This window comes from Triticum urartu, chromosome 2A, assembly GCF_056163025.1.
Source record: "Triticum urartu cultivar PI428250 chromosome 2A, HENAU_Tu73, whole genome shotgun sequence".
Classification (NCBI taxonomy): Eukaryota; Viridiplantae; Streptophyta; class Magnoliopsida; order Poales; family Poaceae; genus Triticum; species Triticum urartu.
The window spans coordinates 763,758,837-763,784,453 of record NC_141874.1 but is presented as its reverse complement, the minus strand read 5'-3'; the positions used below and the strand labels follow the sequence as shown (position 1 = coordinate 763,784,453).

Here is a 25,617-nt window from a genome sequence, read left to right as displayed (position 1 = left end):
GAGGCCATGGGACGAGTCCGGCACCATCTGGTGTTTGGCCGGAGGAGCTAAAGATTCTGCTGGGCCAGCCTCTGTCTCAGAGGAGCATTGTGCGTTGATGGGCACGGTGATTGAAAGGATTTCATCGGCAGAAAGAGGATTGCACGAGGCCGTCAAAAGTTTACTGACGGGCTTTGAGGTACGTTAAATAATGTACACTTGTGTTAGTTGCGCATAAGTAAAGTGCGCCCTGTGTAGATAGTAGCCCCTGAGACTGTGCGTCGTTAAAATTGACGGCGCGCAGAGGATCTTAATCCCAGGTCCTTTAAGTGGCACCTTTATATGTAGGTGGCGAATTGTCCGGAGTCAAGCCGGACTGGTGATTTTGCCGAACTGAAGCGGCAACTTGATGTGGCAGAAGCCGAGATCGCGCTTGTCAACAAGCGGCTTGATGATGCTCAAGGTATTGAATTCATCGGGCGGCGGCTAGTAAGAGGAGCTTTATGTCAATATCTTACCGTGTGTGTGCTTGACGCAGATGGTGCGGCCGCCGTGGAGGGTCTTAGGGCCGAACTCGCCCGAGCGAAGGAACAAGCCAGAGAAAGCGATGCGGCTGCCGGGAAAGCCCTTGAAGAGCTGAAAGCCGAACAGGCTGCCCACTGCCGAAGCAAGGAGGAGATGGCCAATATGGCCGTAAAGTTAAACAGTGCTACTGACCGTTGCAAGCTTCTTGAAGAAGAGGGCCGGGCGAGGCAAACGAGCTTAGAGAAGGCTGTTGCTGATGCCAAGGATGCCCGCTCCATGACGAGAGCGGCAAAGGAAGAGCTGCGTCAAGCCGAACAAATTGCGGGTGGAAAGCCCTTCACGCTGCGGAGAAAATTTTGTGATCCGAAGTTTGCCCCGTTGGACCGGATGTGGAGTGTGGAGGACACCTATCTGGATTTGGCGGCTAGTGCTGCTAATGCGACCGAACACTTTTGAGATAAAAAAGATCACGAAGTGGAGAAGCTCTTCTGGTCGCAATTCCTTAATCCAGAGCGTCCCCTTGCAGTGGACGATCGCCTGGCTCAATGGGCCGAGCTGAATAGGTTGTCCGGACTCGCCATGAAATACGCCATGGGTCATCTATGGCCGGGGAGGTCGGAGCCGAAGAGTTATTTCAGCTTGGTGCAGCAATTTCTTGACGTGGTGCCACGTGTTGATGCAATGAAGAGGTCAGCATGCATAGAGGGCGCACGGATGGCTCTTGCCCGTGTCAAGACATACTGGGCGGATATGGAGACCACCATTATCGCGTCCCGGGATTTGGATAAAAGCCGAATACTCTCCGAGCACTATTTTCAGGAAGTCCTCGAAGGCGCTCATGTAATAGAGACGCAGTGCTCGAAGGATGCTATATTATGATAGCATGTGTAATCATAAAATAGTATTTTGATAGATTGTAGTGGCATTTTTAGACTTGTGCCTTCAAGTACGAGGAACACCTCCTGTGCGGCCGTTTTAATGTATATATATAAATTCTGAAAGATTGCAGTCGTTGGCTTCAGCCCCCACGCACATAGTGCGGGGGTGCGCGCAGAAGACGCATTTTCACACTTAACCCAACGTCTTGGTCCTACAAAGGAGGTGATAGCGCAGCGGGCTAGGCAACCGGACTATAATGCTTTAACGCTTTCACTTAGCCATAGGAGCTTGATAGTGGGACTCTTTAGGTAGCCCCTTAGTGGCGACTGCGCTCGCCCGAATTCGGGGCGCGTACGTGCCTGGCCGGAAAACGGCCCTTCGTCAAAGCGGAGGAATCCGATAAATTCCTATAAGTCATCGAGTGGCGACCAGTCTCGCGCTACATCATGACAGTCAGTTTTCGGCTTTTCTCTACTGAGGTGCTCGCCCGGCCGAACCGGGGCACAATCGCAGTAGTTCTCCTGGTGCTACCTTAGCCAATAGAGCGGAACGTAAGGTAGCCAAACTCAGGAGCCGGGCAACCCAACATTTGACCAAAGACATGATTCAGAGCTGATGCATATAGTGCCAAAACTCGCGACGCCGAACACTCCCTAAGGTGTTCGGTCTTTATGAGTGCGGGCGAAACAACACTCTTCATTATTAAAAAAGCCCCTAGTGTCCAGGTACGCGCAAAAATTCTGGCGTGGCCACATGCCAAGACATCGGCCTCCTCCTTGGTTATAGCAGAAGAAACCAGGGGATGCATAGCAGCAAGAGACAGTAAAAAAGGTTTACGCAGGGTCTTAATCTAAAAAGAATCCTTAGGAAGGGTCCCTACTGCACGTCTGCGCCTGTGTCTCCGCTGTGCCGTATCCTGGACGGGCGCCGCACGACATTCATCTGTAAGAGAGAGGAACTGAATTGAGAATGGGTCATGCGGAACAAAAAGATAATAAACAAAATATAAAGTAAAATATATAAATTTGAGCTTTATTGTCTCTGCGTATAGCCCCTAGTACGGGGGTATGTGGCGTTTAAGCCTGCGTTGATGATGGACTTGTGCCGAACTCGTTTAGTCTGGGTCCGTGGCCTTTAATGACTTATGTCGAAAAAGTCTTTTGGCTGGCGAGGCCATTTTATTGTGCGGCTGTTTAAGCGGCCGCACAGTCCTCCGTTTGGAGGAGGCGTATTTTAGTGCGTTCCCTTTAAAGAGATAATGCCTCGTGGACCGGGCATCTTAAGCGTAAGAGCTGCATAGTGCGGTATTGCATTAAAGCGAGCGAAAGCTCCGCGTCCCAATAGTGCTTGATAGCGACTTGAAAACGGGACGACGTGGAAGGTCAGCTTTTCGCGACGGAAGTTATCGGCAGAGCCGAATATGACTTCGAGCCAGAGAAAACCCATACAATGGGTGTCCGGGCCAGGTGCTACCCCTTGAAAGGAGGTTTTGCTGCAGTGGATTCTTGCTGGGTTTATCCCCATGCGATGGATTGTATCCTAGTATATCAGGTTTAGTCCACTGCCGCCGTCCATAAGGACATTTGTAAACTGGAATTCGCCAATTATTGGATCTAGTATCAGGGCAGTCCGGCCTGCGTTTTTGATATTTCTAGAATAATCTAGCTGATCAAAAGTGATTGGTTTTAATAACCAGTGGCGGGACCCCTGAGGGATAGGTTTTATTGTGCGTACCTTTATGGGTGCCACATGTTTTGTTACGTGAAGTGAGTTCACTGTTTTAACTTCTTGTGGGAAGTTCTTTTGTTTCTTGGTGTTCTGCTTCTGGGGTTCGTCCTCGTCTTCGCTTGGTGTATCGAGCCCCTTTTGTTCGGCGTTAAGCCTGCCGGATTGTTTAAAAACCCAACAGTCTCTGTGGGTGTGGTTAGCAGGCTTCCCAGGAGTACTGTGTATCTGACATATTCTGTCCAGGATTCTGTTTAAGCTGGACGGATCATCCCTATTGTCCTGGAGGGGTGGTTTTGTCTGATTTTGCCGTGAGCCTTTGAATCCGGCATTGACTGCCGTGCTCTTCGGACTTTTTTCTTTGGTTCGGCGACGATCCTTATTGCGTCACGGTTTTCTGTTTCCATCCCTGATTTCGGATGTACTTGGGTCGCTGGGGCTGCATCTTGCCAACCAGCTATCCTCTCCTGCGCAAAAGCGGGTCATGAGGCTTGTGAGTGCGGCCATTGTTCTTGGCTTTTCCTGGCCGAGGTGTCTGGCGAGCCATTCGTCTCGGACATTATGCCTGAAAGCTGCTAAGGCTTCGGCGTCCGGACAATCCACTATCTGATTCTTTTTAGTAAGGAATCTATTCCAAAACTGCCGAGCTGATTCTCCGGGCTGTTGAGTTATGTGACTGAGATCGTCTGCGTCCGGGGGCGGACATAGGTCCCATGGAAATTTGCTCGGAAAGCATCCTCGAGCTCTTCCCAACTTCCAATTGTGTTTTCGGGAAGGCTTTTAAGCCAGTGCCCGGCTGGCCCTTTAAGCTTAAGAGGTAAATATTTGATGGCGTGGAGATCGTCTCCTCTAGCCATATGTATGTGGAGGATATAATCCTCGATCCAGACTCCGGGGTCTGTTGTTCCATCGTACGCCTCTATGTTGACGGGTTTGAATCCCTCTGGAAATTCGTAGTCCAGAACCTCATCGGTGAAACATAGGGGGTGTGCGGCGCCCCTTTATTTGGGTGTGCCGGATTCTGATGATGGCTTTTTTGCATTGCTTGTGAGAGCTTACTTTCTTGGCCCATAAATGGACCTGGCTGGGCCATGATGCGAGTCCTTAATTGGGTCGCATGCCGCATTGAGTGCGGTGCCGCTTGCCGTTTTATGGTGGCCATGGGGTCGTCTATCCGACCGTGTGGCTTTTTTATTTTTTGAATGCGAGGGCTCTAGGGCCTCTTGGTCGAATTCGGCCAGTAGTTTTCTCTTCGGATAGCTTTTAGTGTGGCGACTACCGCCGTATTTGTCTGCGGTCTTGATTACCTTGCTCCATCTTATTCTGAGTGCATCTTCCGCCGTCTTTAGCTTCCGCTTCTGCTTTTTCAGTCTGCGTGCTGTGGCAACGAGCCTTTCGTGGAGATTCTACTGCTCCGTGGTCTTATCCGGCGTGAGATCGTCCGGAGTTCCGTTATGGCCGGGGGAGGGCTGTCCGGTTTCTCTATCCGCGTTGCCCTGTTCGGACGGTTGCTCTGAGGCATGCTCGCCGCTTGCCGGCTCATCCTGCTCTATGGCTGGGTCTTGATCGAGGCGGGGCTTGGGTCGGCGCTTTCGTCGCCGCTTTGATTGCTTTTCGGGGGGTTTATCCCTTTTTTCGTCCCCTTTTTCCTCGTTGTCGTTTCCTTTAGGGGTATCCACCATGAATACATCGTGAGATGGGGTGGCGGTCCAGCGCCCTACAGGTGCTGGTTCCTATTCGTCTCCTTCTTCTCGTCCATACCGTCGAAGTCTTCGGATCCGAAGTCAAGCATGTCGGTTAGATCGTCGACAGTGGCTATCAAGTGGGTGGTGGGAGGGCTTTGAATTCCTTCATCGTCCGTATCCCATCCTCGCAGACCGTAATCCGGCCTGGGCTCTCCTGACAAAGAGAGAGACTTGATAGAGTTCAGGATATCACCAAAAGGTGAGTGCTGAAAGATGTCCGCGGCGGTGAACTCCATTACCGGCTCCCAATCGAATTCGATTGGCAAGGGCGCGGGAGGATCGGAGTTCGGAGAAGAATCCGGCTCCTCGGAGTCATGGGCCATGCGGAGTGCGGGGCTAGCGTTCGGCTCGATCGCCTTTAGGATCGCAGCCCCCGAGGTGACGTCCAACCGTTCATCCTCAATTGGTGCAGCGGGCTCCGAGTTGAGGGTCGGAACCGGTGCATGTGCGGCCTCCAGTACACTATTCGGAGGCAAAGCTAGATCGTGCCCCTCGAGATAGTGCGGCGCGTTTGGCTGTGGCTCGAACCCGTCGAAGATCAAGTCTCCGCGGATGTCAGCCGTGTAGTTTAAGCTTCCAAACCTGACTTGATGGCCAGGGGCGTAGTTTTCGATCTGCTCCAGACGACCAAGCGAATTGGCCCGCAGAGCGAAGCCGCCGAAGACGAAGATCTATCCGGAGAGGAAAGTATCACCCTGGACCTCATCGTTGCTAATGATCAAAGGAGCCATCGGGCCTAAAAGCGACGACACAGAGGAACTCTCAATGAAAGCACCAATGTCGGTGTCAAAACCGGCGGATCTCGGGTAGGGGGTCCCGAACTGTGCGTCAAGGTCGGATGGTAACAGGAGACAAGGGACACTTTATTTTACCTAGGTTCCGGCCCTCTCGATGGAGGTAAAACCCTACTCCTGCTAGATTAATATTGATGATACGGGTAGTACAAGAGTAGATCTACCACGAGATCGAGGAGGCTAAACCCTAGAAGCTAGCCTATGGTATGATTGTGTATGATGATGGTTGTCCTACGGACTACAACCCTCCGGTTTATATAGACACCGGATAGGGTTAGGGTTACACAGAGTTGGTTACAATGGTACGAGATCTTGAATATCCGCACGCCTAGCTTGCCTTCCACGCCAAGGAAAGCTCCTTCCGGACACGAGACGAAGTCTTCAATCTTGTATCTTCATAGTCCCGGAGTCCGGCAAAGGTATAGTCCGGCTATCCGAACACCCCCTAATCCAGGACTCCCTCAGAGGAGCCTATGCTTGCTGAGTTCTTTGTACGGTGCCTTCAGGGAGGCTGTGCGGTGCCGAGCGGATGTACGGCGAGTTCTTCATAATGGCGTCAAGTCACCCTTACCATATGGATCATACGTAATCTCTTCCTGCTAACCTATAGCAGTACATTTTGATGCTTCAAGTCTGAACCTATGTAACTTGTGAACTAATGCCTCCCTGAGTGTGTGTGTGTGTGTGTGTGTGTGTGTGTGTGTGTGCCCGCGTGCGATATGTTAAATCAAACGCCTTCAGACTACTGTGAAGTAATGCCACTTGTCATATTGACCAAATTTCATTGCTTGATGGCCATTTAGAGAGGCCATTTAGAGTTGTCAAAAATCTGGGACTGTGAAGTCCATTTACACTGTCAAAAATCTCGGACTGTTTTCAGAGTTGCTACAACAATGGAATTTTCAGTTTGACAAAACAGTTTAAACTGAAAATCTGGGACTTCACATTTGGTACAACAGAGTTGTCAAAAATTCAGTTTACACTGTTAGTTTGACAAATACTGTCCAAACTGAAAATCCAGTTATAATGGTGTAGGCATTGTTAATCTTTGGGGATAATTGTGGATGTTGTGAAGTGATTTAGATGTCTACTTTGCTGTGCATACTGGAATCAAATAATTCCAACTTAATTCAGTAGAAAATTGGTAACTCATGTAGGTTAGCATCAAATTATTGCCAGTAATACATTTATTGGCAATCAGTACATGATCAGTGATTGAATTAGTACATGCATAATCATCCCAGCTCCTTTGTTCCATACAGCTGTAGAAATATAGTCCACAATATGTTGATTTGCATCTTGTTTGAGCTAGCTGGCACTGTACGGTTCAGATGTTGTAGACTGCAAGCATTAGAGTTGAAGAGGCTATTAACAGAACTAATTTTCTCATATTCTTATTTTTCTTCAAGTAATTTGTTTTCTTATCAATGGTCTAAGATTTGGTCCTTGATTAAACCTGTCATGCCTTCTTCTTTTTGCTTGTTCTAATCTGCGAAGTAGTGACTGGTCAAGTTGACATTTTTTTTCAAAAATGAAAAAAAATTCTATTCCTAGATATAATACATTTACAGTAGTAAAAAATTGTAATCTGGAACCAGATAGTTTCTTCTTTGATTTATGTGGGGCTTGAAGGTGCATATATGTAACTAATGGCCTGTAGGTTACCATTCTGTGTGATGTGTCATCCATAGACACTTGACTTTTCTTGTATTCCAATCACACCCTGTGGTGACCTTGGTTCAGCCAAGAGCACGTGGTGATAGATGTGTCCTCTTGTTTGACAAAAATTTATTCAAAACTGGATGATCCACTGGTGCTCTAATTCAAATCAATTCCACATCAATCTGATCTACAATGATGCTACCATGATGCTATCCAAACAATCTCACATCAATTTGTCCATATGACAGCGATTTCAGGGAGGGGCGCTGGTACCTTCAACAGTAGCACAGCCGGGGTCACCTGGACGAAGAAGAAGATTGGGGCCGCTTGGACGAAGATCGGGAGCTGTACCACCACTAGCAGAAGCGACATAGGCGGGGGAATACGGAAACAACAGACAACAGAAGAGGCCGGAATGGCGGAAGACAACGTGCCAACGGCCGAAGCGGAGGCGCAGGCCCTGCGAGCGGTGGTGGTCACCTCTGTGCCAGCTGCGCAGGTGGACGGCGGTGCTGGTGACTCGAGGAGGACGACAAGGAGGTTCTGCCCGTCAGCCGTGGGGCCGCCGTCCGTCGAGATGTCACCGCAGAGAAGCAGGTGGGCGGGGGGAAGCTTGCCTCCGTGTGCGTAGGTAAGCAGGGGTGCAAGTTGGCAGCTGTGGTGCAAGCTGAGCCCTACGATGGCTGGGGCGCGCAGTGCCCGCCCGGCGACGGGGGGAGATGGCCGGCGACACAGTTAAGCAGGGGTGCAAGTTGGCAGCTGTGGAGCAAGCTGAGCCCTACGATGGCTGCGGCGTGCAGTGACCGCCGACGACGCAGGTAAGCAGGGGTGCAAGTTGGCAGCTGTGGTGCAAGCTGAGCCCTACGACGGCTGGGGCGCGCAGTGCCCGCCGGCGACGGGGGGAGACGGTGGCTAGGGCGCGCAGTGACCGCCAGCGACGGGGGTGGAAGACGGGTTGATTAGCAAGAGAATTAAAAGGATAAGGATTTATTTACAAAATTTATAAATGAACTAAGTTAAGGACAAGTTTTCCCGGATGGAGGGAGTATTTGATACATATAAATATTGTGCTCAAGAAAACTTATTTATCTGCTGTTGCATACTTCGATATTACCTATGGATATGCCTTTGAATGTCAACATATAACTGCTTTATCATCTCCAACATCCACGATACATAGACGGTGATGACGTTGCTCAAAGGCGAGCACACGTTACCGTGTTGAAGGAGTTTTTCCTCGGTCTATGCCTCAAATATCGATGATGCCTCTTTGTGCTATCACTACTAGGCCCTCTTTATTTTGTTTATCAAGCAAATGTTGGATCTGAGGAGAATTTACTCACGCAGGATCTGTACAACTATGGACTATCCATGCGGTCTTTTATTTAAGATTTGAAATGAGTGAATTGGATGCTGGGTTTGAACGATTGTGTTCCGTGACTTTTCTTTGTTACATTATCTATTTCGAACTCTTCTCTGGAGGAGTACCACTATATTTACTTTATTGTGTTTGCGATTTTTTATACTTGGAGTGCTTCGGCGATTGTGTAAATAGATTGAACATAAATATACCCGGCAGCTATGCCGCCGGGTGCGGCAAGCCACATTTTCTATCTGGTATGCATGAATAGCCGAGTAACAACAATTTACAGATGATCGAGTGCAACCGAAAGGTGCAGGATGCAGTAGACAAGTAGAACAAGAGTGCCTCAGTTCAGCTAATGTGTAGGAACACAAGATAAGCTACATATTTTCTTTTGGTGGCACGATACTAATATGTGGTCACTGCAGCACTTTCGGAAGGAGAAAAAAACTTGTTTTATAATGGGCCTCGGGCCTTTTTGGGCCTAGCACATTTGGAGAATGTAGGATAGAGAAATTTAAGTACACTACAGGAAAATCCGGTTTTCCCGTGTGTTAGCCTATAAGCCGAGTGCTATTTTTCGGGCACCCGGCTTACGCTCCTATAAGCCGAGTCTCGCGAGAAAAACACCCGGTAAATACGAAGAACTTGGCTTATGGTCATCTATAAGCCGAGTGTTGCAGAAAAGCTCTCGGCTTATATGAACCACACGGTATCTACGGGAAAAAGCACCCGGCTTACAGCACACACTGGGCAAAGACATCTGCCATGTGTCTGCAATGGAAGTAGTTGACGGCGCCGTCATGGAGCAGCCTATAAGCCGTGTGTCCGATGAAAGCACTCGGCTTACAGGACATATAAGCCGTGTGCCCGATGAAAGCACTAGGCTTACATTTTTGCGGATTTTTTGCAAAACGTAACATTTATGCGAAATTGGTTTAACATGGTTTTCATTGCATTTATATTTACTACTTAATTAGTATTATTATTCTCACCTAATTTCTGTCGACTAGTTTTCATGGGTCTTATTCGTGAAACTCTCAATTTAACACCACTTTAATATTTTGATGACTCTTTCGACCCCCTAGCGTACCCATATTATGATGACATGCAAAAATCACTACTGAAAGTTCACTCTACGCCGAGTGCTTTGCTCTACGCCTAGTGTACTATGTGCAGGAAAAGAGAGGAAAAGGGATAATGCATGCGTCTTGATGAAGAAATACAAACACAAAAATCTAAAGAAGGAATCAAAATACACAAGAGTGATTGGGATACTTGATGAGGTGCCGCTCTGTGGTTGGATGGTAGTTCACCGGCGGCTAGATACCACCACCGCGAGAATTACACCACACGAGCACCTTTCATAGTGACATTCCTGGCTGCTGCTGCTACGTCTTATCTTTAAGCGTTGCTTCCTGGACACTTTCCCCTTCCCTCTCCACACGGTTGCATTGGCCTACTTTTCATAGTGACATTCCTAGCTGCTGCTGCTACCTCTTAGCTAGCTCTCTTATCCATCCATCCACACTCTTTCTCTTTGGTTGGCCTCGTGACCTGCTTAATTTTGCTACCCAAGAACGGATCCAAGGGTGAAATCGACAACGATAAGAGAAGGTGATCTTTCTCTCTCACTCTCTACCCATCTATTATGATTCATGGGTTCATTGATCAGCCAATCTCATTCATATTTCCCGGTTCTATTTCTTAGCAGGGAAAAGAAACAATATGGGGGAAATGGTAGCATCAGCAGTTGTGCAGGAGGCTGTGAGTGGAGCCGTCTCCTTCGTGTTCAGCAGCCGTATCGGAAAGGCATCCCAGGAAGAACTCATGGAGAGGCTGGAGATGGCGCACATAAAGCTGCATGTTGGGCTCGAGAGGACCAGGATGATGCCCATCACCATCATGCCGTTGCTTCGCCTGAGGAAGAAGTTGAAAGATGTCTTCAAGGAGTGCGATGATCTGCTCAGCAAGGTGAGGGATCATCAGCAAGTGGTACGCTCTTTACGCAGAAAGATTATGCACGCTGTGCTACCCTCTTTCATTGTCCCCAATCAAGATGCGCTGAGTAGCTCTGTTGTTGGAAGATTTGAGCAGTTTGTCAAGGAAGCCGACAGGTTTGTCAGAGACGTGGAGTCTGGATCTTCGCTTTCTCACTACAGGTTTCTCAGTTCTCCCATCAGACATCTTCTTGAAGGCAAGGGTCTCTACTATGACATGGTGCAAGGAAGCAAGGCTTTCTCACTTGGTATATCCACGGATTCTGTGGAAGAGTATGGTAGAGTCGCATGGCTATGTTTTCATTACAAAGATCGCAAGGCGCCACTTAAAACTTGTCGACTGGTGGTGGCTCTAAGACTATATGAAAGCACAAACATAGTTGGAATTACCGCAAAATGTTTGCGGTCACTTGGGCCTCAATTCAAGTCTTTGGTTGAAGATGCAACTGGGGAACTCTCCCATTTACCTACACAAGACGTTTCATATTTCGATTCAGTAATGTGGGAATGCATGGTTAAATTGACTACAGAGTCGATTCCAGACCCATTTTGTTGCATAGCTAATGGGCTCAGCAAGCCTTGTGCCAGCAATATCATCTCATCTGAGTTAACCGGCAGATTTCCACAAGAAGTTTTGTTCGTTGTATTCAACTGTTGTTTTTCAGCTTTTGAGAACTGCTCGCGGAGCTCAACTGATGAAGCGCGTATAAACGCCATAAAGGCCTGGTCACCTCTACAGATGCAAGTTTTCTTCTACCCTCATCTCTCGTTTAAATTCCCGGACGGGAGTAGCTTACACCAAAAGGAGGAGGAAATACAAACAGAGGCAATTGATTGTTTCATCCGTCAACCTGGTATGACGGAATACAGTATGCATTGGTACTCGGCACATGGTTGTGCATCCTTTTATGTTTCAAAGCAGATCGCCAAAACTAGGAGGGCCTCAAAGAGAAGGCGATAGAAGTTCAGAATTGGGATCAGAGAAAAGGTTTCTTTTTTGTTTAATTAGCCTCTATGAGACGGTTTGTTTAGGTGCCAATATTTATCATGCTCTTTTTATGCAGCTACTGTTAACCACTTGTTTATCCCTGCCACGTGGCTTGTAACCATGAATGTGCTTGATATTATCTGCCATGTTCTGTAATCCTGCTGGCACTGGATCTTTTTAGTTTTTTTAAGGAGGCACTCCTATTTTCTTTGTCAATACAGCTGCAGATGGCGTGCCATTATTCTGAAGTGCATAAGATTAGCAGGTGTTGTTGTGTTGTGTGAAGTATTTGTGTTTGTTTTAATCACCGGTCTGAATTTCTAGGTATTATCGTCAAAATCTATTTCCTCCACACACTCTGCCAGCTCTGCTCTGCTCTTCACGATGTACACTAGTAGTTGGGGCGCACCCTTGGTGCGCCGCCTGAGAGGAAGTTGGGGCGGTGCCGGGTGGGATGCGCCTCTTTCACTTTCCTATATATACCATGTACTGTCCTTGTACTATGTACTGCTCAGGCCAGGGTAGGACACACTCATCTGGTAGTCGTTTTTGTCAGCTCCATGACATGTGCAATAGGATAGCTTACAAACTGAACTCATTAGCACGCTACATTTGTATTAACATGCAATGACACATACATTAACAGGTATAAAATGAGGCATTTAATGTATTCTAGCAAACATCTAGCTCTATTAAGCCACCATTAGGCAAACATTACTACCATGAAGAATGTAACTACAGGATGTTGAGCTACTTCAACTGCATTGGTGAATCCATACTGTAAAGCCTTAGAAATCTGTGACAAAAATAACTAATTGTTAAAACTTTGAGAGTTGTGATTTTTATCTTAGCGGATAGGGAAAACACACAATAACAATTGGAAAGAGCATAGTGCATTCAGTGCATCATTTTATGTTTACACAATATACACGATGATCAATCGAGTACCATATGTTATAAGAACTAAAGCCTATAACACAAGTCGAATTTGAAAATTGCAGAAACTATGAGAAGTAGGTGGAACTGCAAATAGTTTATAAAAAATTTGAAAACATAAGTACAAAGAAGGAAGCTTTGAATTATCTACAAGCAGTGTTTCTCCTTCGCCTGAATAAATTAGGACATGGCTGGTAATCTTGATGTACAGACATTAATTTATTTAATTGAAATGCCATAGTGAGATATTCTCTCGCTGTTGTCAGCTAAGAAAACAGCCAATACATCTTCTCCAATGTATGAGTGGGATCATTATCATGGAAAGAAGGCTATTATAGCAGGGACACATAGGTAATTTTGAACCAAGATAAGTCACAAGATGAAGCTAAGAAGGAGACCTGACTTGGCCATGCAAATCGCTCAGAAAACAATTGCTCAAGGGTATGGTGGTGTCAGCAGCTACGCGTGCAATCAGAGCATACAAGGCCAATTGCTCATCACATTGTGCACCAAGAAGTACTTCATTAGTGTAAATGAAGGAGCCACGAAGAGGAGGGTGCTCTGAATAGGAAACATTTATTAAAAATTTCAACATACTTGAAACAGAAACACAAAAGTATTCAGCATCATCATTATCCTCAAATGCAGAATCAACAGCAACTATGTAAAAGAAAAGAAGCGCAGTCAGTATGTAGCACAACATGAGAACAACAGATGAAACACTCTATAAGCATAATTATCAATGTCTTCGAGGGCAGGGCAGCTTCAAATGAAAAGGTTTGTACCCTTCAAATGTGACTCCACGATGATCTTAAACAAACTTGAACATGCAAGTGGTCCATCAGCTGACATAGGACTTTTATCAGCACAAGCTTCCTGTGTATAAACATGATTGAAATGAATCATAATTAATAGTTATAGTCGATAGAATGACAGAATGAGTTATATTGACCAACCTAAATACCTAGTCTTGTTACGTCTATTTGACAGTGTGCAATTAAAATCATCTGATAGTTTTCTAAACATTTCCAATCCAATGACTTGGATACAACACAAAGACTGATATTTTAGGTTCTTCTTCTTACATCCTTTAAGAAAATTCAAGATATTTCTTTTATTGCAGCAAGTGCACTGTTTAGATGCCGGACAGATCTCATACATTACATTCAAGGGTTTGATAAAGCTTGCTTAGCACAGAAATCAGGTTGTGTGGTTACCATCCTTTCAAGTGAACCACATGGATGACTCCAAGAAGTAGACACACATTTGTTCATGACCACACAAAAAGCCACATGTTATAAACAAACCGTACATGCAATTCTTAGAGATAAAACTTTAAGATTATTGTAATAGGATCATTTGCCTAGCATTAGATCACCCACATATGATTAACAGAGAGGTTTGTTAGATCTTACAGGCTTTCTTGTTGCAGGCACAACATAACCCATGAACTCCAGTGGCGAGGATGAGCAACAGCAGTGGCGCCGCGATGATGTAGTCGTGGAGAGGCAGCAGCTCATCCAGGAGCTTCGCCGGTGGCAGCAGGAAGCCGCCGGCACAGCCTTGCGGCGGCCGGAGGTGGAAACGGCCTTCTGATCGCCTTAGCTCCCCTTTTTCGGATCGGTAGTTAGGTCATGGTAAAACTTACCTGTACGTGATGGATCACCCATACAGGAGAGGAAGTACCTCTCTTTTATACGTGGGGCTAGGGATCAGGGACCGAAACCAATAGGTTGTTTGCACCCCCGATCACAGTGCATGCGTGAGAGAGGTATGGTGGGCCACACCCCAACTTTTCTCTCGGTTGTTAGCCGAGATCAATTCCAACATTCTCCCCCTTGATCGTAAGGCTAACAGACATCATAAGCCCACTCTTAATAGAAATAATATGGCAAAGTAAGGTGTTGCAGTGGCCAATGATGTGCCATTAAACCTCAATACTTATACTATATTATTCTATCTCAAATGGATAACATTTTACTTTATGGGAGTTGGTTTATTCGACGGTCCTATTTTCCAGGATTAAAAGGCTTTCTGAACACATGTCGGCAACATAATCATAAAATGGGTGGCAAGCCTTTAATATGCGGAACCGCAAAACTTATATAAATCAAACATCATATGTTTGGTCCTGGATTCTATCTTTCACAACATGGAACATATTGTCTATGGTCTTGGCAAAACCATTTAACTTGTTGTTACTCGCATAGAAAACTGCGTGTTCATATTGTAGTAGGTGGTTACAAGATGCTGTCAACAACCATAAGTTCGGGAATAAAACTTCTTGACATACAACCTGCCCAATAGCCTCTTAACACGCCACATAAGTAAGTGCATTATTTCCAATGCCATCAGTATCATTATAGAGCTTTTCCACGATATAGCTCCATGTGCGAGAGTGAGGATGTAACATAGCGTGGAAACTTTATGATCCACACACCTGTACCAAAGTCAACTTCTTTGCATACCTAAAGATAAATAATGAAAGGTAAGAACTACGATTATCATGAATAGATCTAGCTTTTTTTCCAAATGAAAGGCCAAGAACTAAGATTACTACGATTATCATGGACATATCTCCCAAAAAAGACTTGTACCAAATCTAGCTTCTTTTTTAGCCAGTTGAACTTAGATCCAAATGGATGAGTTGGGCATGACGAATCACATCACATCACTAATACATAACATTGTAATAACACAAAATCAATGTTTTGGCTTAATAACATTTTGAGCCCTTTGTGATGACCTAAATGTTGTTTCAATCACGCAACTGATTACAATCTATCTAGCTTTTGTAGCTGAAGGACAGAGTCGTGGCCGAGGGTGTGCCTCTTCATTCCCTTCGCTAGGCCCTGCAGTAAGGGTTGGATTGAACAAACAACACGCATGAATCCGCAACAGAGAGAGACATCACGGCGACGTCCGGTCGATCGATTTGTTGAGGAGGGTGGATGTCGATGGCGACATGATGGCCACAGATCTAGCAGGAGAAGCGCCTCCTCCTCCTCTCGCCCAATTGCGTCCCTGCTAGGTAGCGTCCACCCCTTTTTTACCCTCTCAGTTTTTCTCTCTCTCGCTAGCACAGTAAAAAAACGATGAGGTGGAACGCGCAAGGAGGCGCTATTCTCCCGCACATTATTGTGTTGGATTTCTGTATTTGCAACAACACATATCTTACCAGACCAATAGGTGCTATAAATTAAAACATCGGGTCATAATGCATTTGCTTTGTGCATTTCCATTCACGGTCATGACATGAGTGTGCAACACGCGCACACAATGAAAAAAAATTATCTAACGAGCGAAATAGACATATTTTGTGTTTCTATTAGAAACTAAAACACATGTCACACGCCTCTTACTCCTAAGGTGGAGGTGTGCGCTCTTGTATGTGCCTAGCCTGATTGCCATGAAATAATTAAAGATAGCAGTCCCATTACTTATTATGTGATATTTGCAAAGAGGAAGATGAACTTGTCAGGTAATCATTGTATAACCAAACAATATTGTTTCTATCAGCCAAACACAAACTGATAGGCTGAGCGGTGAAACCTCAGCCTAGCTCTTTATTTAATCTCTCAATCTTGCACATGGTTTATCAACTACTGATCAAAAATCAGTTTAAAAGGAAAAGAACTATCATGAGTCAACTACCAAACAAGCTAACTCTCAGGGTAGCAACACGGACATATTTATTGATGAAACTGTGTTCCGTCAAGCTGCAATCAGCCACCAGGCCATCAACAGAAACCGCATATCCTTGCAGAACTGGGGAAGGGGCGACTGTGTTCAGAAAAATAACAAGAAGAAAATTAGAGGAACCGAACAATTTATTATATACCTGAGAAGAATACCAAAAACCAAAATGGAGATTCATTACCTTTGATGTCAGTGCCCTCTGAATCACTACCAGGACACAGTTGAAACAAGAGGGCCATGCAACATCTTTCCTTCAAACCCGATGATAATATCTTAAGTGAATTCTCTCTTGCAACTGTAATATGGTTCGTGTCCTTGCAACAGTCAACTGCATATATTTCAGAAAGATGGCAAATTTCAGTATAACCAAGACACTGATGAGTAACTTCAATTAGTACAACACTAAACGAAACCATCATGCGAGTGTAAACATCAGGACGAACTATCATATTATCGTATATATATTACATTGTTGTATTATGGCAAGAAGTTCTGCATGATAAATTATATTTGGCACTCCTAATGAGTAACCGAGTTAAGTATATTTAGCAGTCCTAATTTCAACCACTAAACCAGAGTATATAACCATATGAAATACATCAAATGGAAAAGATCAGCGAGAGAATTCCCTCTATAACAAAGATCCGAAATGCGTACCAACTACCAATGGCGATGTATAGAAGCTTCTGAGGACGAACCATGACAAAGTGCCTAACATAATATTGGGTAGCTTCCCTTCTCGACTCTTTTGATATGAGAAATTTTAGTTCATGTAGCTGGGTTTCACATTTAGGATGATATGATATTAGTCCAAGAACAGATTCATAACAAAAATTAAGACAAGCTATGAAAGGATCAAGAAAAGGTCCCTTCATAGCTTGTCTTAATTTTTGCAATTACAAAGGTGCCTGCAAGAGTTCTGCACATCATTGGAGAACCTGGACTTGAGTATGCTACTTCAGAACATCAATCAAATGAAAATCGTGGGCTAAAATCATTGCAATCAGGAGAGACAACCCAGGTTTTTTCCTGTTACAATTCCCCCAGCCTGATGTGATATGACAGTGAAGGATCAAATAAGATGACTACATATGTTGTGCAAGTAAATGGCAGTCCATCAGATTCTAATAACATTCTGAATTAAGATACCCACCTTTCTAGTCCGCAGTACAACATGAGAGATCAGATTTTCAATTACTTGCAAAATTCAGATGTAGCACAAGTCACCAAGTGAGAGATCATTGTACCATTCTAACTGTAGAGGGTATGCGCCTTTTTTTTAGAAAAGGAGAGGGTATGTGTCTTAGCTGCGAGGACCTAGGAGCAGCGCTCGGTGGCACCTTGCTCGGGCCGGTGATCTCAGGCGCTGCGAGGACGGAGGTGCAGCGGATCCTTGCTCGAGCCGGAGGCGGTCAGTACAAATACCCAGACAGAGGGAGGGGGAGTGGGGGAGCACCTTGACGATCTCCATGGCATCCAGAGAAGAAGCTCCTCCTCGAGCACTTCCATCGCGGATCCGTCGAGAAGAGGGGATCCGACTGTTAGGAATAATCTTGTTCGTTTAATTAGCTAGGATGTTCTACTAGTACTTTGGCTAAGTTTAGTTCAGGTTGGTTTGTGTCGTAGCTGTGTACGGAGCGGACTACTAGTTTAGGTAGGCTTATAGATAGAGTCCGTGTAGGTCTAGGCTATTTGGGTCGTTGCCCCTGCGTGTATATATATGCACGACCGGGGCTGGAATAATTGTAACACCGATGAAAGAAAAGAGAAAATAAAAAGAGGGAAAAGAGAGGCACGACACGTGCCTTTGGCGAAAGTTTTCGCGTGTGCCTGTGTTCGTCTGTGATTTGATGTGATCGATCCTGTGGGCAGAATTCCAACAATTGATATAAGAGCTAGGTCGATTGAATCCCTGCTTGCCCCGGGGTTGCGACCCGACTAGTGCCTCAGGGCGGGCGATGTGGTCGCTGGGTGGTGCAGCGATGCGGAGGATTAAGCGATCGTCGTTCGGTGGAGCGACAAGGAGGAAGACGGCAGGCTGTCGTCGACAAGGCGGAGAAAGATGATCGTTGATGGGACATGTGGTGCCGAGGTGCGGTGCCGGAAAGCCGTCAAGATCGTCATAAGTTGTGCGGGTTAGCACAGTCGGTCGGTTGGTCGGTCAGTCATCTTCGTCGTCATGTCCAAGTGCTTGTCTATGTGAGAAGGCGTTGAAGAAGTGCATCCAGGTCGTCTGTGTGTCTCGACGAGAGGATCAAGTTCAACTATGTGGGGGCGGTAAACCAGTGAAGGTGAGTCTCTTCAATGAGGCCATGTCTCTACATGAGGCTGGAGTGCATGGTGTAGTGCACGGGGTGGTGTGATCCACATGGAGTCGGCATGTATCTCGCTAGGGTGGATGGTGCAGTCCACCGGGTGGTGTGTTCCATAGGTTACTAGCGAGGTTAGGTAGTCCAAGGCATATTTGAAGTGGTCCGTAAATTCGCCAAGTTAAAATTGGAGGGAAGATTGTTGCGATCAATAAAGCCTAGCAATTTGACTTGTTGTGGTGCGAGTGGATGAATGGACAAGGAATGATGAATTTCACAAGCTAAGACCGGAGAAGCACCGAAAACAAGTGTTAAGATTAGGGAAAGATTGTTAGGAATAATCTTGTTCGTTTAATTAGCTAGGATGTTCTACTAGTACTTTGGTTAAGTTTAGTTCAGGTTGGTTCGTGTCGTAGCTGTGTACGGAGCGGACTACTAGTTTAGGTAGGCTTCTAGATAGAGTCCGTGTAGGTCTAGGCTATTTGGGTCGTTGCCCCTGCGTGTGTATATATGCACGATCGGGGCTGGAATAATTGTAACACCGGTGAAAGAAAAGAGAAAATAAAAAGAGGGAAAAGAGAGGCACGACACGTGCCTTTGGTGAAAGTTTTCGCATGTGTCTGTGTTTGTCTGTGATTTGATGTGATCGATCCTGTGGGCAGAATTTCAACACCGACGAGGCGGACGAGCTCCTCTCCGAGCGGCACGATGAAGATTTCCGTCGACGCCCTAGTCAACGTTGTCGCCTCGCCTCCAAATCGCCCAGATCGCGCACCACCGGCCACTGGCTCTCCAGATGGTGCTCGGCCGCCGCGCCGGGTTCGCGCTGCTCTGCCCGTGACGGCCATCGTGTCCGCCGCCGTCGGCCGCGGCTGCTTCTCCAGTGCGGACCACCGCAGCTTTCTGCCGGCCGCTGCTCTGACGAGCCGGACGGGTAGGAGATGAGGGCGAGTAGGAGGTGGGGGGGGGGACGGCTTTGAGGGTGGGGAGATGAGGAAGATCATACATCCCATTGGATTCATCAAGATACGCCAGAATTAGGCAAAGCTGACGAGCCTCAGCCTGCGGCGGCCACGTCTCAGGACATCCGTCAGCTTTGCTGTTAGAGGCAGCTCAATTTCGAATCAGTGCAATCTGTTACTCACTTGCCACAGAGTTGGTGGTTTTTTATGATTTTTGACAAAAGCGGTAGTTTTGAAGTACCATAGGCACAAATGTGGTGACTTTGAGCAATTTACTCTCCCAGAACCGAAGGGGCTGGGTGCCACTGAGGTGGAGCAGACCCCGAATCGGAAGGAGGGCAGCTGGCGGGATTCAGCGCAAGCGCAACGCCAGCTACTGAGTCAGCCGAGGCGCAGCACCGGCCGACGTCGGGGCTGGAGAAAAGCGGACCAGCGGTCGAACAGGTGGCGTGCACCTCGGCAGCAGAGGCGAGGCGAGCTAATAAATAGCGTTTGGTGGCGCGGCGGTGAACGACCATGCCATGGGAGGAGAAGCAACGGCGGCTTACCGACGTTGAGAGGAAGCAGCGGAGAGAGGACCAGGAGGGAGAACGATAGAGGGTACGCGAAGTGGCCATGCCGGAGGAGGCGGAAGTAGGGCGCTGCGTACGGGAGAGTCAATTGCAAGAAACCACCACATTTGTGGCTAGGTTTGCAGAAAACTACCAAGTCGTTAATCTGTTGCAAAAAACACCATAAAATCTCTTAACCCGTTGCAAAAAGCACTGAACAGCCGTTTAGCCTCGTTTGATCTCTTTTCCGACAGGTGGGCCCCGAAAACGCGGACGTGGCTCGACGGACAGGCAAACGGCGCCGTTAGGAACAAAACGGTCAAGACGCCGCACCGGTCGGTCCTTGTCAGACAGTCCCCCCTCCCCCTCGTGCCCTTGTCCTCTCTCTCGCCCCGCTCCCCTCTCCTCTCTCGCCCTTGCTCGCCGCCGGTGATGGCCACCTCGCATGGCGGTGATGATGGCGGTGGCGGTGGTGCTGGCGATGCATCTGGTGGCAGTGGTGCTCCTGCAGATCCAACAGAGGTTTGCGGCAGTTCAAACCCATCTCAGGCTCCGCCTCTTCCACAGCCGCCGTCGCCGTCTTACTGTGTTGAGTACGCGGCGGCGAGGGCGTTCGCCAAGGCCGTGAAGGAAGATCCAGAGGGGAGCCATCACTACGCATCCTCCTTCGGCGGTGTCTCGTAAGTTTTCTCTTTCTGTACCCGGATTTGGTTTCTAGGGTTAGGGTTCTAAGTGTTTGTGATTCTAGTGTTATAGGATTATTGTTGTAGGTTGTTTATGTGGTCAGACATGTAAGAAGTGTTTATGTAGTTCTAGGGTTCTAAGTGTATGTAGTAGGCACCTAAACATTAACTGAAATTACTGAATGTTAAACTGAATTTGAACCTACTCAATTACATGAAATTACTGAATGTTAAACTCAATTTCAACCTACTCAATTACTGAATTTACAACTGAATATTTAAATGAAAATGTTACTGAATTTATAACTGAATCCTGTACTTAAACTGTATTTTTAACTGAAACTTTAGTTAAATCTTTAAGTGAAACATTAACTGAATTGTTTGTACTAACTAAATATTTAACTTTTAACTGAATTTTTAACTGAAACTGTAATTTTAACTTAAACTGTATATTTTAACTGAAACTGTAATTTTAACTTAAACTGTATTTTTAACTGAAACTTTAGTTAAATCTTTAAGTGAAACATTAACTGAATTGTTTGTACTAACTGAATATTTAACTTTTAACTGAATTTTTAACTAAAACTGTAATTTTAACTTAAACTGTATTTTAACTGAAACTGTAATTTTAACTTAAACTGTATTTTAACTGAAACTGTAATTTTAACTTAAACTATATTTTAACTGAAACTTTAGTTAAATCTTTAAGTGAAACATTAACTGAATTGTTTGTACTAACTGAATATATAACTGAATCTTTAACTTTTAACTGAATTTTTAACTTAAACTGTATTTTTAACTGAATTGTTTACTTGAACTGAATTGCTTTACTTGAACTGTAGATTGAATGATGAAGTGTGGGAAGTCAGATTCCATTTCCATGACAGAGATAATCTTGAAAGAAGCCTAAATGTGGATGATATCACATTTTACAATCTGATTGCACTTATAGAGCTTGAAGGTTATGGGATGACAGACTTTATGTATTATGTCAGAGATCCAGGTGTTGGGGTTTCAGGTATGGAAGAACTGACATATGATGATAAGGTGGAGGAAATGTTGGATGACCTAGTTATCAAAGGTCAGAAGGTGGTGAACATAACAGTCATCAGAAGTGATGCTCCAAGACCTAGTGATTTGAACATTGGACTAGTTTATGAGGAGCAGGTTCCATTATCTAAAATAGGTGTGCCAGTGGTGTATGAGATAGATACAGCAGGAGTACTGTTTCCTAGCCCAACAAAGCCACAAGCAGTGCCAGTGCAGGTCATTAACACACAGGAGAGTTCATTTTTGAAGCAGAAGTGTGCACCAGTACCAGAATTTGCAATGGAGATTGGTGAAGAGAGGCATGAGTATTTCATGGAGCAAGACCCAAATCAAGAGCAAATTGAGCAACTGATGGATCAGAAGAGGAATGAAGAGATTGAGAAGTTCAGGAAAAAGGGGAAAGAAAAAGAGAAATACAAGGCAGCTAAAAGAAAACTTCCAGAGCTAATGGCTGAAGATTTCACTGATAGTGACAGTGACACAGATTTACTAGCAGATGAGGATATAATTGCTAGGCTTGAGGCAATGAAGAAGCATAGAGATGATCCACTTCATCATATTGAAGGGGACACTGATGTGGATGAGCCATATGAAGCAGATGAGGAGGAGGAGGAGGAGGAGGAGGAGGAGGAGGAGGAGAAGGCACCAGAGGAGGAGGAGGAGGAGGAGGAGGAGGAAGGGAGCAGCATAGGAGGAAGTAGCAGAGGAAGTAAAAGAAAGGGGCCAACTACAAGATCTCATTCTAGTTTGGATGAGATTACTGATGAAGATTGGTTTCCTTCATCTGATGAGGAGAGCAACCCTGGTGACCTAAGTCATGAGGATAATGATGGGGCTCAAATACCATGTGTGAAGCTTCCAGATGATAGGAAGAGCAGGGCTAAAAAGAAGAAGCCCAGAGTTTGGTATGATGAGCAAAGGGAGAACCCAGAAGAGCAATTTATGAAGAAGCTTTGTTTCCTAGATGTGACCCAGTTCAGGAGGGCACTTTTTAATTTTCACGTCTCACAAAATAGGAACCATGCCTTCCACAGGAACTGTCCAGACAGGATTATAGCTGTCTGCAAATTTGAGAATTGTCCATTTTTCATTGCAGCTTCTCAGATAGCACATGAGAAGACATTCTGTATAAAGAAACTGAACTTGCACCACAGCTGCCCAGTAGTAGGAGAGAGCACAAAAGTTACTGCTAAGTGGTTGGCACATGAATGTGAGCAACAGTTGAGGACAGACCCCAACACACCTATCCAGACTATAATTTCAAACTTGAAGCAAAAGCATGGAATAGAGGTATCTATACATATGGCCTATAGGGCAAGAAAGCTAGCCAAAAATGTAGTCCTAGGAGATCAGAAGGCACAATATCATAGGATAAGGGATTACCTAGAAGCTGTGCTAGAAACCAATCCAGGAAGTAGATGCATTGTCACAACAAAGCATCTGAAACTACATCCAAGCAAAAACCCAAGATTCCATGGCTTGTTCATCTGCCTCAATGCTTGCAAAGAGGGTTTCCTTAATGGTTGCAGACCATTCATAGGTATGTGCACACCTACTAATTAACTAGTGACTCTACATTTATATGTGCACACCCAATAATTTGTTGGTAATCTACTTGTGATTTTGTATGATAGGTGTGGATGGTTGCTTCATAAAGTTGACCACAGGGCAGCAAATCTTGGCTGCCACTGGAAGAGATGGAAACAATAACATATTTCCCATTGCTTTTGCAATAGTGGACAAGGAAAACACAGCAAGCTGGTCTTGGTTTCTTACTCAATTAAAATATGCCATTGGTGGTGAGTCAGGCAAGTTTGGGTACTACACTATTATATCTGACAGGCAAAAGGTACTACTATCTCTACTCCAATCATTGCTTGCATTGCTTATTAATTGTCTTTGTTTATTAATTTCAACATGGCATTGTTGTAGTATTCTCAAACTGTAGTTCATTCAAACAGGGCCTTCTTACAGCCATAAACAATGTATTCCCCAATTGCAAACAAATATTCTGCCTTAGACATATTTATCAGAACTTTCAAACAGCTGGTTTTAGAGGGAAAGAGTTGAAGAAATACATGTATCAGGCAAGTTATTCCTATACTGAGCATGGTTATGTAACAGCAATGGAAGGCATGAAAAAGGAGTGTGAGCCAGCTTGGAAATGGCTATCTAGGATACCAAAACATACATGGGCTAGGCATGCCATGGACAACAATTGCAAAACTGACTTGGTAGTTAACAATATAAGTGAAGTTTTTAACAAGATAATACTTGATGTCAGAGCCAAACCCATTAGAACTATGGTAGATGGGATCAGGACAAAGTTGTTAGTGAAGTTCAATGCAAATAGGACAAAGACTGAGACTGCTAAGTGGCAGATATGCCCAACATATGCTGAGAAGCTAGAGGAAGCAAAACATCATTCTAGGTTTTGTCAGTCTATCAAAGCTGGACCTGATCTCTTCCAGATGACAAGTGGAGAAAGCACATATGCAGTTAACTTGTTGCATCATACATGTGGTTGTAGGAAGTGGGACATGTGTGGAGTACCTTGCAATCATGCTGTTTCTGCAATCAACAAGGCAAAACTTGTGCCAGAAGATTTTGTTCATGATTTCTTCAAGAAACCAATGTATAAGGCAGCTTATAGTCCAATAGTTTTCCCTGTGCCTGGGCCTGATTTGTGGCCAAAGACTAGAACCCCTGACATTGAACCACCAGTGTTCAAAGAAAAGCCAGGAAACAAAGAGACAAAGAGGAGAAAGAGCAAGTTTGAAAAGCCAGCTCCAAAGGATACATCTAGGATGGCAACTATCACTTGTAGCAATTGCAATAGGACTGGGCATAGATACACTAGTTGCAAGCAGGCTCTGAAACCAGCCCTAGCTATGAGAATGAACCAGAACCAGGTAACTATTGTAGTAGGTTTTTGTACAATTTCACATACCAGTTTCTAACATTTGTATGCTGTAATTTCAGGAAAACAGGAGAGATGCTACACCCAGAACTGTATCTGCTCCTTCTGCTCCTACTGCTGCTCAAACTGCAGCTCCAGCACCACTAGCTCCAAGGGCTCCAAGGGTAGCAAGGAGAGCTCCTTCTGCTCCTACTTTAGCTCCCAGTGCACCAAGGAGAGCTCCTTCTGCTACTGCTTCAGCTCCCAGTGCACCAAGGAGAGCTCCTTCTGCTCCTGCTGCAGCTGCTGCTCCTCCTGCTACAAGGGCAACAAAGAAAGCTAAAACTACAAGGACTGCAACTTCTACTGCTGGTGCTGGTCCAAGTTCTTCTACTGCTACTGTTGGTCCAAGTTCCTCTACTGCTGCTGGGCCAAGAGGAAGAAACAAGTTCATCCCCCCAAGAGTTGCAAGTAGTGGAAGAGTGAGGAAGCCATCCTTTAAGATGTCTGAGTGGTTCAACTGTTCTCAAGGGAGCAGGTGAAGTTGTGTTGAGCTGATGATGTTCAAAACATCTGCATTTTGGTTGTGATGTTCTAAACTTGTCATGAGTACTTTATTCTGGTTGGGCTGTGATGAAAACTTGTGTTGCTTCTGGTTAGCTGTTGATGTTCAAAACATCTTTATTCTGGTTGTCATGAGTACTTTCATGTAAGGTACCTAGTGGAATTGTTGGGCTGTGATGAAAACTTGTGTTGCTTCTGGTTAGCTGTTGATGTTCCAAACTTGGTGTTGCTTCTGGTTAGTTGTGGCTCCTTATTTTCTTATTGTTTGCTAATAAGTGTGATGAATGTGGCTACTACTGTGATC

At 45.5% G+C, this 25,617-nt stretch overlaps 3 protein-coding genes across 4 annotated transcripts; all 3 read left to right on the top strand.

Moving 5' to 3' along the window:
• The first annotated feature begins 10,099 nt into the window (after positions 1–10,099).
• LOC125527973 (uncharacterized) lies at positions 10,100–11,875 on the top strand. 2 transcript variants are annotated; one of them, XM_087545607.1, is made up of 2 exons: positions 10,100–10,289; positions 10,384–11,875. In XM_087545607.1, exon 2 carries the CDS (start codon positions 10,401–10,403, stop codon positions 11,631–11,633), a length of 1,233 nt encoding a protein of 410 aa, XP_087401733.1. In that variant the 5' UTR covers positions 10,100–10,289; positions 10,384–10,400; the 3' UTR covers positions 11,634–11,875. The 2 variants fall into 2 exon arrangements, with proteins under 2 accessions (XP_087401733.1, XP_087401732.1); XM_087545606.1 differs by having other exon boundaries at positions 10,101–10,289; positions 10,387–11,875.
• An 8,674-nt stretch (positions 11,876–20,549) lies between these two features.
• Positions 20,550–23,830, top strand: LOC147988031 (uncharacterized). Its single transcript, XM_087542583.1, has 4 exons — positions 20,550–20,797; positions 21,643–23,390; positions 23,485–23,699; positions 23,783–23,830. The coding sequence occupies exons 1-4, from the start codon at positions 20,550–20,552 to the stop codon at positions 23,828–23,830; spliced, it is 2,259 nt and encodes a 752-aa protein (XP_087398709.1).
• A 146-nt stretch (positions 23,831–23,976) lies between these two features.
• On the top strand, positions 23,977–25,291 carry LOC147988030 (uncharacterized). The gene is made up of 2 exons (XM_087542582.1): positions 23,977–24,762; positions 24,833–25,291. The coding sequence occupies exons 1-2, from the start codon at positions 23,977–23,979 to the stop codon at positions 25,289–25,291; spliced, it is 1,245 nt and encodes a 414-aa protein (XP_087398708.1).
• Positions 25,292–25,617: the final 326 nt, after the last annotated feature.

Bases quoted from the DNA above. Each gene is read 5' to 3' on its own strand.
- LOC147988030 (XM_087542582.1), top strand. From the start codon at position 23,977: ATGGAAGGCATGAAAAAGGAGTGTGAGCCAGCTTGGAAATGGCTATCT. The intron at 24,763-24,832 runs GTAACTATTGTA...CTGTAATTTCAG, and splicing joins TGAGAATGAACCAGAACCAG to GAAAACAGGAGAGATGCTAC.
- LOC147988031 (XM_087542583.1), top strand. From the start codon at position 20,550: ATGGCCACCTCGCATGGCGGTGATGATGGCGGTGGCGGTGGTGCTGGC. The intron at 23,391-23,484 runs GTATGTGCACAC...TTTGTATGATAG, and splicing joins TGGTTGCAGACCATTCATAG to GTGTGGATGGTTGCTTCATA. The intron at 23,700-23,782 runs GTACTACTATCT...GCATTGTTGTAG, and splicing joins TTATATCTGACAGGCAAAAG to TATTCTCAAACTGTAGTTCA.
- LOC125527973 (XM_087545607.1), top strand. From the start codon at position 10,401: ATGGGGGAAATGGTAGCATCAGCAGTTGTGCAGGAGGCTGTGAGTGGA.